At 53.3% G+C, this 19,306-nt stretch overlaps 2 protein-coding genes across 2 annotated transcripts; both read left to right on the plus strand.

Moving 5' to 3' along the window:
- The first annotated feature begins 1,943 nt into the window (after positions 1-1,943).
- On the plus strand, positions 1,944-5,978 carry LOC139325789 (extracellular fatty acid-binding protein-like). The gene is made up of 7 exons (XM_070955785.1): positions 1,944-2,045; positions 2,831-2,970; positions 3,600-3,670; positions 4,831-4,929; positions 5,186-5,287; positions 5,758-5,780; positions 5,893-5,978. Exons 1-6 carry the CDS (start codon positions 1,959-1,961, stop codon positions 5,769-5,771), a joined length of 513 nt encoding a protein of 170 aa, XP_070811886.1. The 5' UTR covers positions 1,944-1,958; the 3' UTR covers positions 5,772-5,780; positions 5,893-5,978.
- A 1,640-nt stretch (positions 5,979-7,618) lies between these two features.
- Positions 7,619-9,481, plus strand: LOC139325635 (epididymal secretory protein 4-like). Its single transcript, XM_070955567.1, has 6 exons — positions 7,619-7,714; positions 8,164-8,276; positions 8,505-8,575; positions 8,745-8,837; positions 9,189-9,287; positions 9,411-9,481. The coding sequence occupies exons 1-6, from the start codon at positions 7,619-7,621 to the stop codon at positions 9,419-9,421; spliced, it is 483 nt and encodes a 160-aa protein (XP_070811668.1). The 3' UTR covers positions 9,422-9,481.
- Positions 9,482-19,306: the final 9,825 nt, after the last annotated feature.

Below are 19,306 nucleotides of genomic sequence, written 5' to 3' on the forward strand. Positions count from 1 at the left end.
CCATGAGGCCCTCACAATTTGTTTGTTTGTTTTGTCAAACATGTACGAGATAACAGGAATAAGTATAAACCTGGATATTAATACAGGAAATGGGTATGAATAAAAGGGAACAGTAGGACAGGGACGGAAGGCACCCTGGTGCGCTTACAGTCTGCACGCCCCTTACAGACCTCTTGGGAATAGGGTGAGGTCCCCAGTAGACCTCACGGTAGACAATTTAAGGTTAAAGTTATGGGGGTTAGGGTTATGGGGGAGTGTATTGTTCTTTGAATATGTGGCACCAGGAAGGAGTCAACTCTTGAGTGACCACATGGTTTTTTTTCTTTTAATAATCTTTCGTTGAGGGAGGGAGAGAAGGAAGGAAGGAAGGAAGGAAGGAAGGAAGGAAGGAAGGAAGGAAGGAAGGAAGGAAGGAAGGAAGGAAGGAAAGACCATCTCAATATTAATCTTCAAAATTCTTTTCATCGTTATATTTTTTGTTTCCAATTTGTTTTGCTTTCCCACAAATCCACCATGTGTGCTAAAGTGCCTCTTCATGTTTTTCATATTTCCAGCATTAACAAGAAGTACCTTTATACATCTCTGATAACTTCTCTGGTGTCCTACCAAAGGTTTATCTTTTTTGTGAAAATTCTCTCTTAACTTAAAACAGGGTGGGAATTTCGGTCCCTTGCGTAAAGATGCAGAAGCAAGCATTTTCCAAAGTTCTCTTTACTAGAATAAGTAAACTGGCACTTCCGGGAAAACCCGAATCTGAAAGGTCCGGGTTTTCCCTCAGTAAATCAAACCCCCCAAAACCATCCCCTGCCCCCATCAGTCCATCACAGGCTCCAATCACCATCCGTCCCATCTCGACTCAGCCCTCCGACCACTCCTTCTCCAGATGCCGGATCGCCCTGACCTTGACCGACAGGAAGAATGCTATGAGGTCTACCAACAACCCTCCTACTTTCCCACACATGAGAAGGTGGCAGCATGGAAGCTTCCGGCCTAATATGGCTTCCAAAGCAGACATTGTCTCCTACTGGTCCACCTGTATACTATAGCAATAATTCGTACCCCATTTTATCAATGAATCTTTATGTTTGTGGAGATTCTCAGTCATGGTTGCCCCAAAAGTGCTTTTTCAAAAGGCAACTGGATTTTCTTTGGTTTTGCTTCTCACCCAAGAAACTTCTTCACTTCTGACTGAATATAAATCCATCCATTCCCACCATTCAGCCAGAACTGAAAAAGTTTCTTGGATGAGAAGCAAAACCAAAGAAAATCTAGTTTCCTTTTGAAAAAGCCCCTCTGGGACACACGAGCCTTACATCAAATCTTTCTCTTAATTCTGCATATGAAAACCCTTGGAAACTAAAACCTTCTGCTGTCCATTACTCTCTTGACTTCATCCTGAGACGTCCATGTGTTCTCAGGAACACAAAATGCCAAAAGCATCAATACTCTTTCTCTCTTGATCTTCTAAAAGTTGGTATTATTTGAGCCTAACCATGATGTCTTATCACACCTTGAGCAAGTGAGGACACCTACTGACTCCATCTTCTCCTCTGTTTTCTCATCTAGCTGGTCACAATCTTGTTAGTGTTGCACTTTAGCCAAGCCACTGACCTTTGTTGCCCAGCTCCGAACAAAGAGGGAGACCTTTCCGGGTGGACTGCAGGCCAAATGCCCACTGGGTCTGGAGCCAACGCAAACCTCCCCTGTTTGGAGAAGGTCAATGGGTAAGGTCAGCCTGCCAGCCGGGGCCCTCGTGGCATCAGGGCCCAGCCAAGAAAAACCCCATTATCTTGGTGGTTGCACACCTGGATGGAGGTGACGCAAGCCTCTGCAAGGGTGGGGGAGGGCACGGGGGGGGGCCCTAGGCTCTATAAGAGCAGGAGCCCCTGCAAACACCAGTCACCTGCCTCCAAGTCTCAGAGTATTCTTTGGCTGAGAAGGAGAAAGGACCAAGCGAAATGAAATCCCTGCTGATTGCTTTGGGCCTCGCCCTCTGCTGCCTCGTCCAGGCTGAATGGGAAGAAGTGACCACAGCCAGCGATAAGGTAGACCGAGGTGGTTGGAGCAGGGCTGGCTTCCTTTGGGGTGATTGATCAGGGGACCCCAATACTGTAATCTCATATATGGAAAGGGATCGCCTCTGCTGACGTGAGAGATTCACTAACGCTGAAGGTAAATTGTGCCAGGTCTCCCCCCATTCTCTCTCTCGGCCAAAGGACCAGCCAGGGGGATTGTGGTAGCCAGAGGGGGTCCCTCCAGACTGGGGAAGATCTCCCTCAATCTGTGACTGAGAAGACTTGGCTTGACACTGGCTGCTTCTGCAGCCGCCCCATGTAAACGCTCTTTCTGCAGCGAATCAAACCGAAGCAGTGTTCGCGTTCTCTCCTCGGTTGTTGGGACAACACAGAGAGAGCTATTTGTTGCGGCTGCATCTAAATTCTAGTCCAACGCCCTGCTGAGGCAGGAAACCCTCTATCATTCCAGAGAAATGGCTGTCCAGCCTCTTCTTAAAACTCTCCAGTGATGAGGCACCCACAACTCCTGGAGAGAAGCCGTTCTGACTGTCAGGAAAACCCTGCTTGGTTGGTTCTAGGTTGCTTCTCTCCTGGGTTAGTTTCCCTCCGTTGCTTCTTGTCCTGCCTTCGGTGCTTGGGAGAACAGTTTGCCCCCCAGTCTATCTCTTGAGCAGCAAGGCAGGACCAGCTCCCTTGACTGAAACGGGAATTGCAAAGCGTGGGAATAGCTTCAATGGAGCCCCTCAAGTGAGCAGGAGGGAGGCTGGTCCCTTCCAGAGACTTAATGCGGCTCCTCTTCCCTCTTTCGGCTTCAGCATCTGGGTCGCTGGACGAGTGTTGCAGTTGCGTGTGATTCACCAGACGCTCTAGAGCAGATAAGAGACATGCCGGCATTTGTTGCTGACCTGTCAAGACCACGGGAAGATGTGTTTAGCATTTTGGCCTTCCTCCCCATGTAAGTATCCTAGCTCAAGCCAAGCCCTTGTGGACCGACTGCAGTGCATTAGACAAGGCCATCCCAAGCGCCCAGCAGGCTGGAAGGGTGGATTTCTGAGGCAATTTGAAGGAGGAGCACACAGGGCTTGTCCTGTGAACTCAAGGCTCAAGTAAGGGACAGCCCCATGCCAGTGCCGGAGAACGCCCAACTAGCTTTGAAGGAACAGTGAAGGCATCTGTTGGGGTTCTTCAGCCACTGACGCAAATACTTAGACCCAGCTGTGACTCTGAAATGCCTCAAATAAGCAGGACGCCAGTCTGGCAGATGCCCCAAAAGACTAAAATGTCAGAAAGAGAGGCTGGGGCTGGGCAGCCGGACTCAACTCGAGCAGCTGGAAATGCTCACCAATCTGGCTTCCTTAGCAACAAGCCTTTAGCCAAATGGAGGGAGGCGAAAGAGGCCTCTGGGAAGCCCACAGCCAGGGATAGTGAAAGCCAGATGGCCGTAGCTGGGTGATGCTTCCCACCCAGTTGGACAACTTGGAAAGCCTTCCTCGATAGGTCAGTTCAGATTAATGTTCAGCGGTGGGACTGTTGACTGTCTAGGGCAGGCAGCCTCCCCTTTTCACGCCACCTTTTCTTTTGCAGGCCGGACGGGTGTAAGAAAGTAACATACCAGTTCGGAAAAGGAGAAGATGGAAAATATCACGGCCACTGTGGTCTGTACTGGTGAAGGGCTGCCCTGTGTACCTACTTGATTCGGTCACCCGTGAAAACTGGGCCCCAGGGAGGGCTTTGCCCCCAACTCCAGCAAACAGATGCTGGGCAGGAGCTGGTGGGCAACCCCATAGCATCTCTTCCAGTGGGGACACAGAGCTTAAACAGGTTTCCTGCTCTCTTGGGACCGCCTCTCTTCAGGCCTTTGGGGACACAGTCCGCGTAAAGGGATCGGGGCCCCAGGGCCACTGCAGGGCAAGTCCATCCGTCACCGGATTGAGAGCGTGAGATGGAGATTGCCTCCAGAGACCGTGGTTGCTCCATTGCTGGAAGTTTTTGAGCCTGGACAACCATTTGTCTAAAATAGTAAGGGGTTGGACTAGAAGACCTCCAAGGTCCCTTCCAACTGTGTTATTCCATTATTCTGACCTTCCAAGAACTGAAGTTGCTCCTTCGTAAAGAGTATATATTCTAAATATTTTAAAGCCATATGTTATTTCAAAATATAAGCCTTTCCTGCCTATCTATCTTTTCCATTGGAAAGAGATGACTGGGAAGCCTTGACTCCCCTGATTCCTGGGGGTCCCAGTAAAAGGGAGGGGGTGGAGGGGGAGAGAGGTGAAAAAGCAGCTTGGATTGTCACTTGTACATGAGCTACAGGGGTCGTCTTCGTCTCCATTCTTTGAGGACACAAGGAACCTGAAGGCTGGAAATAAAGGCAATGTCCTCCCACAAGGTCCCAACCTGTTCGGGACGCAGCAAGTTGCTATTTTTGTGGTTCAAGGGGGAAAAGCCCAAGGGGGAAAGTCAGACTGTCGAGCTGCCCCTCCTTCCGAGGAGCCCGACCGGGTGCAAAAAGTCCATCCTCCATTTCGTTAACCACCTCAAAATACTACATTATAAAGGGTTAAAGGACGTTAATATTACTATTAGCTTCTATATTTAAACTGTAATTTCTGCAGTTTGATTTTATAATAATTACTTTTCTGATAGGTACGCACTGCTGTTCCCTGTAATATACCTGAAACGGTCTGGAGACTTATCAGATAAACTGTTCTGCCTAATGAGCCAATGCTGAGTTCTGACTTCCAAAAGGTCAGCAGCTTGGCTAGAGTTGGGTCTGCCTGAATCTCCCTCTCATGTCCCAAACCTTTTCTGGCAGATGATACAACAGTGACGGTGGAGTCATTGAAGGCCCTAGGCGAGTTCGTCATGTCCATCATCAAAGTTGACAACGACTTCAGAACCGCAACACTTCACAGTAGGTGTCCCAAGGCCCATCGTCCCTGCAAGGAGGAGTTAGGCTGGGCTTTGTCATCACCTCACCCGTCCTTATGCATTTCCCTAAAAGTTAAAACTCGGGGCTTCTGAAAGGCTTAAGAATCTGCCCAGCATTTACTTATCTGGCAAAATCCTGACACAATGGGAAACCCTGCCATCCCCACTCCCCTTCCCCCTGGAAATCTTCCCCTCTTCCCCATTCAGCACACGCCCCTGCTCTGCCTCTGTCCCCACAGGTCGGACAGTAACTCAGGATCCAGAGATAATTCAGAAATTCAAAGAAGAATGTAAAAGGCACGGCTACAGCGAAGATCAGATTGTGGTTTTAAACCCAACCGGTAATGCAATTCAGAGCAGAAAAGTAACGAATAGAGGAGAGCGGGTTTGGTGGAAGGGTTAAAAGTAGAAACTGGGAGATCTGAGTTCTAGTCCTGCCTTAAGTATAGAAGACATTGGGCTGACTTTGGGACGGTCCCCGTCTCTCCCTCCCGGCAAACCACAATGAAAAATGTGGCCACAAACACAGCAGGGATCTATCCAAGAAGTTGGCTCAAAGGCAGAAATAAAGAGAGATACATGATGGATGGATGGATTGATCTAAATAGAGTCCATTCATGGGAATGGACTTCTTGAAATCTCTTTGGAGTCTGTCTTATGTAGAAAGATGGGTGCAGATGGGTGGTCTACATGCAAGGGGGGAGGGGGGGAGTCATGTTGGTGGGCAGATGACCTAAGACTTTACCTTTCCTTGCAACGCATCTTGTATTCATCCTATTCGCCATTAACGGCGACCTTTTCTCCTCCACAGTGAAGTGCCAATAAGAAGAATAGGTGAGTTTTCTAAGATGGGTCACCCATTTACAATGCCAAATCCTACCCATTTGCATGAAAAACAGGGGGAGGCAGCACCCTGATTCTACTCACTGGCTCCTTTCCTTTCCAGGCAGGTGACCAGAGTAGAGGCCTCGAAACAGCCGGGGGCCACAGCCGGGCATGTTTTGGGCTTGGCTCAAATTCCAGGGAGGAATCTTAATAAATGGACTCAGAAAATGCAACTCCTTTCTCCAGCGTGACTTTTATTTCCTGTGGGGCCATCTTGATCTGTGGCTTGGGGGTGGGAGGGGATCCAGTGGGGGGGGGAATGAGGGGCAGCCGCAGACATGGATTAAAAAAGGTAGGGGCTGCAAAATAGGGGGGATGGGCAACAGAATAGCTGGCCCACCAGACCACCCCAGCCTGTTCCTGCGGGATTTTAGCTCAGTGATGAAATCCAATTTTTTTTACTACTGGTTCTGGGGGCGTGGCTTGGTGGGCGTGGCTTGGTGGACATGGCAAGGGAAGGATACTGCAAAAACTCCATTCCCACCCCACTCCTTGGGCCAGCCAGAGGTGGTATTTGCCGGTTCTCCGAACTACTCAAAATTTCCGCTACCGGTTCTCCAGAACCTGTCAGAACCTGCTGGATTTCACCCCTGCTTTGGCAGGGCAGGACTGCTTCCTCTGCACCTCAACCCTCTGACCCCAAAGGAGATGTGGGGCAATGATACAATCCTTCCCCTGTTGGGGAAGGGTGAGGTGCCGGGCAAGGACGGGGCAAGGATGGGTTCAGATCCCTCCAGCCCCAGAGCTCCCCAGGGGCTCCAGCACAGACCCTAACCGAAATGGCCCTCCCACAGCTGGTGGCCACTTCTGCTTCTCCTGGGAAACTGCCTGCAGGCCCCGCCTGGTGGAGGGAGCTAGGTGGGCACTGGATGCGGGTGGCTGGTGAAAAGAGGGGTGAACTGGGAGCCTCTTGTGAGGGGTGGGATCCCAGTCCCCCAAAGGGGAAAAGTCAATGGGATCCAGCCCTTCTCAGGGTCACTCTGCCTGCTGATCGAGGCAACTCCAACCAACCCTCGCAAATGAGGAGGAAGACGTGGCGTTCCCTGAGTCCCAGAGCAATTTTGGGCAGCAGGAGAGCAGGAGAAAAAGCCCCCCCACCCCCCGGCTGAAAACTGCCTTCCTGCAAACAACACCATGGGACTTTTGGGTTCAGAACATAGGCCTGGCAGGGGGTAGAGACCATGCTTGGCTCAGTTGGGCTGCATCCCAAGAGGGCCACAAAGCAAGATTCGACCCCATCACGGATGTGGCAAAGAAGGGAGGGGGAATGGCATTGTCCCCCCATGGAGGCCCATCTTTCCTCCCAATGTTGGGGCGCAGGAGGGAGATTGTGGGGTCCTCGGTGCTCTCTGAGCTTCCATGTTTTCTTGCAGATGTTTCATTACCAAACTAGGCAACATCATCCATGCACACCTTTGAGGAAGCATGAGACTAAGTGCAAAGCATCTCTTTGGCATCAGGAGCCTCTTGCGCCCTCTGGACTAAACCTTTGCATTGGAGCCTGCAGCCTGCTCTGTTTCCAGGGGACTGCAGAAGGGAAATCCTCATGACTGGGACACCGCCCCCCCCCGGCTGCTCAGGAGGGAAGGCGATGCTTCCAAGCTCTCTCCGCAGGGAACGTCCCATCCGGATGTGTTCCAAAGGGCAGCCACCCGGGGCCCATTGCTTCTGCCAATGGTCCGTGCCGTCCTCCTTCCATAGCTTCCTGGACAAGGGTGGATTCACCCGGAGGAGCCTCCGGAGGATAAAAGGGGCTGAGCAGCCAGAGGGGCAAAAGGGTTGCAGCCATGAAGCTCCTGCTGGGCAGCCTCCTCTTAGCTGGGGTCTGCTGGCTGGGAGCCGCAATGGACTTCACCACTATGTCGAACTTCAAGAGCAAAAAGGTCAGAGCTGGGAATCCTGGACGGAAGTTCTTCTCCTCCCAACTCTAAGTGGAAGAGGACCCCAGAGGGGATGGGGCTGTGGGGTCCCTGGTGCTCTCTGGGCTGGCTGGCAGACATTTCACCCCCCAACTGGGGAACATCATCAGTCTTACAAGGGTTGGCTCTCATTACACATGGTATAGAGGAGATGATGCTGTTCTGGGCTCAGGGTACCTCCCCACATTTGGGAGCAGAAGCCTCCATTGCTGCCTCTCTTCCGCACTGCCAGATTTTCACCCCATTTCTTTTGGCCGGGTCTTTGGGATTCAGAACCCTCTTATGGTGGAAAGCAAGAACCCCTCCCTTCCCTTCCCTGAAGGGCTCCGCTTCTGGCATGGAGCTTCCCCAGGTCTGGCAAGGAGGATTTGGACTTTGGAGGCCCTTCAAACCCTCCTGGTTTCTCCTTCCAGATGACTGGGGAATGGCATCCTGTGGCAAACATTGTCATTGAAAAACAGTTCCCCCAATATACATTGAAGGCCATGCCGAAGGGAGGTCTGTCGTACAGCTATAGGTATCTCGCGTAAGTTTTCGGGGCTTAATGCCCTCGCTGGCCTGGCCTCCCGTTCGCCAGAGGACAGGTAGGTGGGAGAAGGCCTGAAGGAAAAGGGAACCCTTCCACGCTTGGGACTATTGGCACGAGGTCTGGGGTCCAGTTAACAGCTGACCGGGCTGTTCGGCCGAACGCTGGCTCGCTTGGGCCCCTCCACCCCCAGCCCTAAAGGTTTGCGCGGTTCCCTGTTCTTTCCAGCAACGGCAAATGCAAGGCGAGAAAGTTCCGGTTCGCTGAACAAGGGCAGGCGGGGAAATTCAAGACCACAAGTAAGTGGCGAGCTTCAGTCCTTCCTCCTTGGAGGATCCCCCCCCACCCCCTGCAGGAGAGCATCGCGGCTTCTCCAGGGACAGCGGGCGGCGCTGGCAGGGCTCCTGGCCCGAGCGAGCGAGCGAGCGAGCGAGCGGGATTTTAAACAGCCGCTCTTTTGCGCGGAAGGCCAGGTCACCATGCAGATCCTGGACACGGACTATGAATCCTACATCATCACTTACGTCGAGCGGGGGATGGACGCCTTCCTGACGCTGGCCAGTAAGAGGCCTGGATGGGGGAATGGGGGGGGGGGCTGGTCGGGAGAGACTCTTGTCTCGCCCTTCCTGATAGCAGCAAAGCGGGGGCCCTCCCTTTGCTTCTCCACCGCTACCTTTGGGGTAACAGCTGGTACCTCCTGGTGAGGCACCTCCCCTCCCCTCTCCTCCCTGCTCCTGCGCCCCCCCCCCCGCCGCCGGCATCTCTGCCCTAAGGGAAGCCCCTCCCTCCTGGGCCTCTAGATCTCTCCCCTCCGGTTCTCTCCATCCCTCCCCAGAGAATTTTGGAGCAAACTCTGAGCCGGAGCAGCCCCCCCCCCCACCCAACCCCCTCAATCATCATGCTTGCCTCTAGGCAAAGAGAAAACCATGTCCTCGGATTTGGAGACGAAATTCAAGGAGTTTGCCTCCACTGCAGGAATCACAGGAGAGGTTGTGCCCGTGGTCCCCACAGGTAACCCTTTGGTCCTTGGCATCACCACTTCTGGGCTCACCAGGGCATCAGAGAAAGATGCCTCCTCCTCCTCCTCCTCCTCCTTCTGGGATGACAGATTCTTCCCTCTTCTCTCCTCTGCAGAAACCTGCTAAGGGGTCAAGGTGAAGGAGTGGAGATTTGGGCCACAGAGGGATCCTTGCAAGCCAGTTGGGAAAGGAAGAAGACCCCGTCTCTGCCAAAGGGGCCTCTGTGGGCAGCTCCCTTGGTGCCAACCAGAGGGCAAACGCCAAGCCTTGTTTGTCAAATAAAACGTAAATAAAACCCAGCAAAGAAATCAGTTCTGTGTGCTTTTCCTCATTCCTCTCCTGAAGAGGGTCCCCCCCAGCCCCATCTTCCCTGTGCTGCCATCTTGCCTCTCCCGGGGTCGAGTGGTCCTTCCTCCTTCACAGGTGCTTGGGCTGGCACTGGAAGGGGCAAAATCTGGACAGGCTGGTTGATTACTTTAAGGATGAATGAGTGAAATAACTATAATTGTAACAGCTGCACAGAAACAAAGACACATACAAGACACACACACACACAACACACACACCTGGGATGAAATCACCCTGGTTTCCCTGCTTACCTCTTGGTCCAATTTCCCCAGAGGTTCCCTCCGAGCCACTCTCCCCCATTAAGAGAAGGCCAAGTGAGCTTCCAGGCCCTCTTCCCAGGGTGGGAGGAGGAGGCAGCCCCCTCCCAGCCACTCTGTTCAGGACAGGCTTAAACCAGGGCAGGTGGCGAAGTCCGAGGATATGCCCACAGACAGCGGGAGGGGAATTTCCACAGCCAGTCCTACTGCTCTTCATTCACAGCATATTCCTCTTCTCCTTACAATAAGGGGGGGGGCTTCATTTGGAAGGGGTCACATTCAGGAGCCAGTCCCCCCCCCATCAACAGACCCACCTTTGACCCCAGGAATTCTTGGTGGCTCCTGGGGCCCCGATGGTCTAGGAGAGCCTGGACATGCCCAGCTTCTCTGCCTTTTCATTACTTCTCAGTTTTACTTCTGGAAAGGTAGAAGAAGACTTGGAATGGATAGCCAGTTTTTTTATTTTAGTGAAGCTAAATTTCCCACCTCGGAAGGGTGAGGATGCTCTCTGTGCTCCTCAGGGGCATCTGCTCACCTGGGCAGGTGGACTTCTCTGCCCCTCCACAGAGAAGCAGGTGGCAGCCCTGAGGCAGAGGAGGAAGAGAGCCACTCACTTGCCAGCTCTGCCCATGGTGCCGGCTGCCCTGGACACTCTCTGGCTTTTATTTGCAGAGGCTGGAATTTAAGCAGGGACGCCAATATTCCTAACACCACAAGCTGCGTCTTTGTTGATCAAGACACACTGACCTCCCTTGCTGACCGTTCAGCAGAACGTGGGCGTGAGGCTGCTCCAAAGCAAAGCCAGAAGGGGAAAACAACTGGACTAACACAACCATCAGGTATCTTTCCTTGCTGGTTGGTTGCCAGCAGAATCGGACAGGTGTGCCCCAAGCAAATAACTGCACTGATTGTGAAATATGGGCAAGATGACTGAAGGATAAAAAGTAACAGGGCAAGAAGAAAGTTTGGTCAGGTCCCTCTCAATCCCATGAAGGGAAAGGTCCGATTTCAATCCAGATGTGGAGATGTTTTTGCTATGCCAACCTTCTGGGAAATAAGGAGGTGCCTCCTTCCTCAGCCTTTGGGCTCTCCTGGAAATGCCAGTCAAGAATTTGGGCCTTTGAGAAGTTTGCATCCCAGGTCCTGTTCTCACATTGTTGTCACCCATGTGTGAATTAAATTAAAAGTGGCACAATGTGAATAAGAGTTAAAATTCCCAGAAGGGGAACTGGAGGTGGGGAAAAAAAAATCATATAAGATTGGCTGTTTTCCCTGTCCCCCGGAAGGTGAGGGCCAGCTCTGACCCACGGGTGCCCCCCCTTGCCCCACAGCTCAGCAGCTCCAGGCAGGTGCCCTCCAAGCAGCCTTTTGGGACTTACTCCTTTTTTCAGCTTCATTCTCCCCAAAAGACAAGCTCCCCATCTTCCTTAAGGCAGCAGGAGAGCAACGGACGGTGGCATCTTGAAGGGCACCGAATCCAGCCAGGCCCCTGGTTTCAGCACAACCCGGAGTGTATAAAATGCGGCTCCGATTGGGAAAGTCATGTTTGACCTTCAGATCTGCAGGATCTTGTGCAATTAAAGTTATTTCACTCATTAATCCTTAAAGTAATCAATCGGGCAACGTAACTACTTCTCAACCAGTCTTTCCGGTTGCCAGATTTTGCCCCTTCCAGGGAAGGGGACAAAATGAGGTGCATTTTCTTAATTTTCTGAGTTTATTTCAAAAACAAACCTTCCTTCACCAAATATCGGCTGACTGTGGGCAACTTTTGGGGGCATCTTCAGGTTAGTCCCTGGAAAAAAAAAAGTCCTTCTCCATGAGCCTCCCTGAGCTGGGCAGTGCCAGTCAGGCCAAGGAACCAGTAAACCAATAAATAAACAAGAAATGAATAAATGAATATAGGAACTGCAATCCAGCCGAAAGTCTCCGAGGGTCCTTTATTCCAAGGGCAGAAAAGCTGCCGGACTTTGCGAGGCTCTGAACTTCTCGACACAGGATCAGGCCTGGCACCTCCCGGGGGGCTCCTCCAGGCAGCCCCAGGCAGCCCCCCCCAGGCTAGCAAGACTCCCCCTCAACTGATGGGATGAAAAGCCCAGGGAAAGGCAATCTGACCTTCACACCTTCCACCGCGAATTAAAAACATGGCTGTTCACATTGCCCAGCCTGGACTGAGGGGTTTTTTGATTATTTTAATGGGTTTTAACATATGTTTAAATTATATATTTATACATTTATGTATTTCATGTATGCATATTTATGTATTTTATGTTTTATTGGGTTGTCTTTATTTGTTGGGAGCTGCCCTGAGTCCTACGGAGATAGGGCGGCATACAAATTATATTAAATAAAATCAAAAATAAATAAATAAATCCCACCAAACACAACCCTGGAAAAGACCCCCCATTCCCTGGGGCTTGAAGACAGGTTAGTTAACCTTCTGCATGGAAAGAGGGTTCAATCCCCAGTCGTAGCTCGCCTTTGTGGGAGGGGCCTGGAAGCCCCATAAGCCAGCATGCTTCTTCAGCTGCCTCTGGTCATTGCCTAGCTGGGTGTGGAAGAAAAAGAGGCCACCAAAATCATCTTTATTACCAACTCCAATGCCCACCCGCACCTGGGGTCAGAATCCTTCCCCACCTGGGATCCAGCAGTGCCTCCCTCAATCTCCTATTCTTGGGAGGCCATGACCCTAAGCATCTGTGGCCCAAGGGAAGCCCCTCCCTCTCTGTCTTGCTCCTCCCCCTTCGGTTCTCTCCACCCACCTGTCCTCAAACAGGGATACTGGGGAGCAAAGGATACAGGCCGGGCAGGGCTCAGTGGGCTTCTTCCGGGCGTGACTGTGACCCCCATCCAGGCTGCTCGGGAGGGAACGTGATGCTTCGAAGCTCTCTCTGCAGGGAACGTCCCATCCGGATGTGTTCCGAAGGGCAGCCACCATTGCTTCTGCCAATGGCCCATGCCGTCCTCCTTCCATAGCTTCCTGGACAAGGGTGGATTCACCTGGAGGAGCCTCCGGAGGATAAAAGGGGCTGAGCAGCCAGAGGGGCAAAAGAGTTGCAGCCATGAAGCTTCTGCTGGGCAGCCTCCTCTTGGCTGGGGTCTGCTGGCTGGGAGCCGCTGTGACTGTTCCCATCATGAGGAATTTCGATAACCAAAGGGTCAGAGCTGGGAATCCTGGACGGAAGTTCTTCTCCTCCCAACTCTAAGTGGAAGATGACCCCAGGCGGGACTGTGGGGTCCCAGGTGTTCTCTGGGCTGGCTGGCAGACATTTCACGACCCAACTAGGGAACAGCATCAGTCCTGCAAGGGTTGGCTCCCATTACAAAAGGTTTAGCCAAATCTGGCAGGAAGGATTTGGGTTTTGGAAAACTAACAGATTCTCCTGCTTTCTCCTTTCCTAGATTGCCAAGGCTTGGTATCCTCTTCTATCCCTTCCTATTGGACAGAGCAGGAGTGTGACGTTTCCCCCATTTAGATTTGTGGCCCAGCCAAATGGAAATCTGAAGTACACCATTAGAGTTCCCACGTAAGTTTTGGGAGACAAGGACCAGCCTCGCTGGCGTTGCCGAAGGTTCCCGTCTGCGAAGGAGGACCGAAGTGGGTCCCTCGGCGGCCCTCCTGCCCCCAAAAGTTTAAGCGGTTCCTTTTCTTTCAAGGAACGGCGGATGCACGACTCAAGAGGTGGCTCTGAACAAACAGGGCCAGCCTGGGGACTACGTGACTGCTGGTGAGTGGGAATTCCCTCTGGGGAGTTTTCACGCGGGACTGGCGAGGAAGAGACGCTCTCCTGCCCAACTGGTGACCCCGAGTTCCCCCGGGGGAGCCGCCCCATGTCTCCCCAAGAGGCTTTCCCCGTCCTCCCCCTAGGCAAGCGCCAGAAGACCCCTCTGGGCAGGGCAGTGGCTGATCCTGCCCCCACCTGCCCAAGAGAAGCCCCCCCCCTCCTTCCTCGAGGCAGGGAAAGTAGCAGGACGGGGCCGAGGCCCCCAGCGAGGATGGCGGCTTCTCTTGGGAAAGGCGGGGCTGGGGGGCTTGCAGGGCTCCTGCCACAAAGGGGACTTAAACAGTCTCTACCTGCTTTTTGCAATGAAGCCCCCAGCACCATTCGCTTTGTGGAAACGGATTATAATACCTACTTCATCACTTACATCACGCGGGGCGCCGACAAGGCGGACACCTTCCTGGCGCTTTCTGGTAAGAGAGCTGGATGGGCGACTGGTCGGGAGAGACCCTCATCCTTGTCCTCGCCCTTCCTAATGTTGGTGACAGCAAAGCCAGGCCCCTCCCTTTGCTTCTTGCCCGTAAAGGGCCACCTCTACCATCCACCATCCTTGGTGGGACCCCCTTGGTGAGGCATGTCCCCTCCCCTCTCCTGCCCAGCAGCATCTCTGCCCCAGGGGAAGCCCCTCCCTCCCATTCCCTCCCTCCGTCGCAGCAGTTGAACCAGGGAATTTGGGGGGAGCCAGAGCAGCCTCCCCCACTCCCTGAAGTTTCCTGCCAACCCCCCACCTCCTTGCTTGCCTCTAGGCAGTCAGCCCACTGTGACGCCAGCTTTGGAGGCGAAGTTGAGGGCCGCTGCCACCTCGCTGGGGATAACTGGAGAGATCTTGCACAGCGTCCTGCAAGGTAACCCTTTGGTCCTTCATGGTCACCTCTTCTGGGCCGGCGGAAGCTCTCCTGGGAAGACCTGGACAGACGCTTCTTTCATTTAAACTCATGTTTCCATGCTAAGCCCAGACTAAGGGCTCATTAGGCCATCAGAGAAGGACTCTTCCTGGGATGACCAATTCTTCTCTCTGCTCTCCTCCACAGCAACCTGCTAAAGGGTCAAGGTGAAGGAGTGCAGATTCGGGGCACGGATGGATCCTCACAAGCTAACCCCCCACCCCAATTGGGAAAGGAAGAAGACCCCATCTCTGCTAAAGGGGCCCCGTGGGCAGCTCCCTAGGTGCCAGCCAGAGAGCAAATGCCAAGCCTTGTTTGTCAAATAAAAGCGTAAATAAAACCCAGCAAAAAAACCAGTTCTGTGTGCTTTTCCTCATTCCTCTCCAAAGAGGGTCCCCCCTCCCCGCTGTGCTGGCCACCTTGCCTCTCCCGGGGTTGAGTGGTCCTCCCTCCCTCCCTCCCAGGTGCTTAGCCTGGCAGTCCTGGGGGGCCGTTGCCTCTCTTGGCACCAGCCCAGCAGAACCTCTTAAGTCCCCTGCCTTTCTACCACTACACCAAAGGGGATCCAGAAGCATCTCTTTGCCCACCATTAATCTCAGAATAAATAAAATGCTCTCACAAACTCAGAAAAACAAGGAAACGCACCCTGTCCCTGGAAGGGGCAAAATCCGGAAAGACTGGTTGAGAAGTAGTTACGTTGCCCGATTGATTACTTTAAGAGTTAATGAGTGAAATAAGTATAATTGTAATAGCTTCACAGAAACAAATACACCCATAAAAATACAGTGAATCTTACAGTCGGTATCAACCTGGTTTCCCCCTTCCCTTTTGGCCCAGGGGGTCCAATTTCCCCAGGAATTCCCTGCAAGCCTCTCCCACCGGTTGGGAGAAGGCTGAGTGAGATTCCAGGCCCTCTTGTGGGGGGGGGGGGGAGACAGCCCTTCCCAGCCCCTCTCTTCAGGGCAGGCTTAAATCAGGGCAGGGGCTAAGCTCAGGGAAATGCCCACTGTAGGTGGGGGAATTTCCACAGCTGGAGTGTCAGGAAGAAAGGGGCTCCCTTGCCCCCTTGTGCCAGTCCTAGCACTCTTCCTTTGCAGCACAGTCCTCCTGTCTTATGATAAATGGGGGCGGCTTCATTTGGAAGGGGTCACATTCAGGAGCCAGCTGCCCCCCCCATCAATAGATACACCTTTGGCCCCTGGAACATCAGGGGTCCCTGGGGCCGAGCTGGTCCAGGGAAGCCTGGAATTCTCCATAGAAACTCCATTGTCTCATTGCTACCCAGGGCCAGAATCTTGGATACTGAAATGGAAGGAAAATGTTTGGAGTGGAAAAGCTTTATTTCCCATCTCCAGAGGGTAGTGATGCTCTCTGCCGCCCTCAGAGTTCACCTGCCTGCTGCTCACCTGGGAAAGTGGACTTCTCTGCCCCACCACAGGTTGCGGTCATCACGCAGAACAGGAAGAGAGCTGCTCTCGTCCCACCCGTCCTCAGCAGCTCAAACAGGGATACTGGGGAGCAAAGGATACAGGCAGGGCAGGGCTCAGTGGGCTTCTTCCAGGCATGACTGTGACCCCCATCCAGGCTGCTCGGGAGGGAACGTGATGCTTCGAAGCTCTCTCTGCAGGGAACGTCCCATCCGGATGTGTTCCGAAGGGCAGCCACCATTGCTTCTGCCAATGGCCCATGCCGTCCTCCTTCCATAGCTTCCTTGACAAGGGTGGATTCACCTGGAGGAGCCTCCGGAGGATAAAAGGGGCTGAGCAGCCAGAGGGGCAAAAGAGTTGCAGCCATGAAGCTTCTGCTGGGCAGCCTCCTCTTGGCTGGGGTCTGCTGGCTGGGTGCCGCTGTGACTGTTCCCATCATGAGGAATTTCGATAACCAAAGGGTCAGAGCTGGGAATCCTGGACGGAAGTTCTTCTCCTCCCAATTCTAATTGGAAGAGGACCCCAGGAGGGACTGTGGGGTCCCAGGTGTTCTCTGGGCTGGCTGGCAGACTTTTCACGACCCAACTAGGGAACAGCATCAGTCCTGCAAGGGTTGGCTCCCATTACAAAAGGTTTAGCCAAGTCTGGCAGGAAGGATTTGGGTTTTGGAAAGCTAACAGATTCTCCTGCTTTCTCCTTTCCTAGATTGCCAATGATTGGTATCCTCTTCTATTCATTCCTATTGGACAGAGCAGGGGTGTGGCGTTTCCCCCGTTTAGATTGCTGGCCCAGCCAAATGGAAATCTGAAGTACAGCATTAGAGTTCTCCAGTAAGTTTTGGGAGCTACCATAAGGACAAGCCTCGCTGGCGTCCGCGAAAGAGGACCAAAGTGGGTCCCTCGGCGGCCCTCCCGCCCCAAAGGTTTATGCGGTTCCTCTTCTTTCAAGGAACGGCAGATGCACGACTCAAGAGATGGCTCTGAACAAACAGGGCCAGCCTGGGGACTACGTGACTGCTGGTGAGTGGGAATTCCCTCCAGCCTCCATCCGGCCTTTCTGACTGGGGAGTTTTCACGCAGGGCTGGCGAGGAAGAGACGCTCTCCTGCCCAACTGGTGACCCCGAGTTCCCCCGGGGGAGCCGCCCCATGTCTCCACAAGAGGCTTCCTCCGTCCTCCCCCTTGGCGAGCGCGCGAAGACCCCTCTGGGCAGGGCAGTGGCTGAGCCTGCCCCCACCTGCAAAAGAGAAGCCCCCCCTCCTTCCTCGAGGCAGGGAAAGAAGCAGGACGGGGCCGAGGCCCCCAGTGAGGATGGCGGCTTCTCCTGGGACAGGCGGGGCTGGGGGGCGTGCAGGGCTCCTGCCCCGAAAGGGACTTAAACAATCTCTCCCTGCTTTTTGCAATGAAGCCCCCAGCACCTTTCGATTCGTGGAAACGGATTATAATACCTACTTCATCACTTACATCACGCGGGGCGCCAACAAGGCCAATGCCTTCCTGGCGCTTTCTGGTAAGAGAGCTGGATGGGCGGCTGGTTGGGAGAGACCTTCATCCTTGTCCTCGCCCTTCCTAATGTTGGTGACAGCAAAGCCAGGCCCCTCCCTTTGCTTCTTGCCCGTAAAGGGCCACCTCTACCATCCACCATCCTTGGTGGGACCCCCTTGGTGAGGCATGTCCCCTCCCCTCTCCTGCCCAGCAGCATCTCTGCCCCAGGGGAAGCCCCTCCCTCCCATTCCCTCCCTCCGTCTCAGCAGTTGAACCAGGGAATTTGGGGGGAGCCAGAGCAGCCTCCCCCACTCCCTGAAGTTTCCTGCCAACCCCCCACCTCCTTGCTTGCCTCTAGGCAGTCAGCCCACTGTGACGCCAGCTTTGGAGGCGAAGTTGAGGGCCGCTGCCACCTCGCTGGGGATAACTGGAGAGATCTTGCACAGCGTCCTGCAAGGTAACCCTTTGGTCCTTCATGGTCACCTCTTCTGGGCCGGCGGAAGCTCTCCTGGGAAGACCTGGACAGACGTTTCTTTCATTTCAACTCATGTTTCCATGCTAAGCCCAGACTAAGGGCTCATTAGGCCATCAGAGAAGGACTCCTCCTGGGATGACCAATTCTTCTCTCTGCTCTCCTCCACAGCAACCTGCTAAGGGGTCAAGGTGAAGGAGTGCAAATTCGGGGCACGGATGGATCCTCACAAGCTAACCCCCAACCCCAATTGGGAAAGGAAGAAGACCCCATCTCTGCTAAAGGGGCCCCTTGGTGCCAGCCAGAGGGCAAACGCCAAGCCTTGTTTGTCAAATAAAGCATAAATAAAACCCAGCAAAGAAACCAGTTCTGTGTGCTTTTCCTCATTCCTCTCCTGAAGAGGGTCTCCCCGCCCCCTCGGCTGTGCTGGCCACCTTGCCTCTCCTGGGGTTAAGTGCTCCTCCCTCCCTCCCTCCCTCCCTCCCAGGTGCTTAGCCTGGCAGTCCTGGGGGGCCGTTGGTTCTCTTGACACCAGCCCAGCAGAACCTCTTAAGTCCCCTGCCTTTCTACCACTAAACCAAAGAGGTCCAGAAGCATCTCTTTGCCCACCATTAATCTCAGAATAAATAAAATGCTCTCACAAACTCAGAAAAACAAGGAAACGCGCCCTGTCCCTGGAAGGGGCAAAATCCGGAAAGACTGGTTGAGAAGTAGTTACGTTGCCCGATTGATTACTTTAAGGATTAATGAGTTAAATAACTTTAATTGCACAAGATCCTGCAGATCTGAAGGTCAAACGTCACTTTCCCAATCAGAGCCGCATTTTACACTCCGGGTTGTGCTGAAACCAGGGGCCTGGCTGGATTCGGTGCCCTTCAAGATGCCACCGTCCGTTGCTCTCCTGCTGCCTTAAGGAAGATGGGGAGCTTGTCTTTTGAGGAGAATGAAGCCAAAAAAGGGAGCAGCTCCTGGAAAGCTGCTTGGAGGGCACTCGATGCTTCACCACCCGGGTGCCTGCCTGGAGCTTCTGGGCTGTGGGGCACGGGGGGGCACCCGCATGTCAGAGCCAGACCTCGCCTTCCTGGAACCCTGATGGTTGAGGAGGAGAGCAACGGGGAAAACAGCCAGTGTTCCATGATTCTTTCCACCTCCCCAAATGGCTTTTAGGGATGTTTGCTCTCATCCAGGCTGCATCTTTACACGTTGTGCCACTTTTAATCCAATTCACAACACCATGTCAGTTCTTGTGCTCCTCCTGAACAAAGATGCGGACGGTCCGGACTTCTGAAAGACAACATCTGTACACAAAGGAGAACGTCTCTAGTGGCCCAAAGGCTGAGGAGGGAGGCACCTCCTGG

This window comes from Pituophis catenifer, unplaced genomic scaffold (assembly GCF_029215685.1).
Source record: "Pituophis catenifer annectens isolate HBS135680 unplaced genomic scaffold, rPitCat1.0.hap2 SCAF_17, whole genome shotgun sequence".
In the NCBI taxonomy this organism is placed as follows: Eukaryota; Metazoa; Chordata; class Lepidosauria; order Squamata; family Colubridae; genus Pituophis; species Pituophis catenifer.

What these genes read in the sequence shown, in the direction of transcription:
- LOC139325789 (XM_070955785.1), top strand. Translation starts at nt 1,959, where the DNA reads ATGAAATCCCTGCTGATTGCTTTGGGCCTCGCCCTCTGCTGCCTCGTC. An exon ending in TGACCACAGCCAGCGATAAG is followed by an intron (nt 2,046 to 2,830) that starts GTAGACCGAGGT and finishes TTTCGGCTTCAG; the next exon opens with CATCTGGGTCGCTGGACGAG. An exon ending in AAAATATCACGGCCACTGTG is followed by an intron (nt 3,671 to 4,830) that starts GTCTGTACTGGT and finishes CTTTTCTGGCAG; the next exon opens with ATGATACAACAGTGACGGTG.
- LOC139325635 (XM_070955567.1), top strand. Translation starts at nt 7,619, where the DNA reads ATGAAGCTCCTGCTGGGCAGCCTCCTCTTAGCTGGGGTCTGCTGGCTG. An exon ending in TACAGCTATAGGTATCTCGC is followed by an intron (nt 8,277 to 8,504) that starts GTAAGTTTTCGG and finishes TGTTCTTTCCAG; the next exon opens with CAACGGCAAATGCAAGGCGA. An exon ending in CGCCTTCCTGACGCTGGCCA is followed by an intron (nt 8,838 to 9,188) that starts GTAAGAGGCCTG and finishes GCTTGCCTCTAG; the next exon opens with GCAAAGAGAAAACCATGTCC.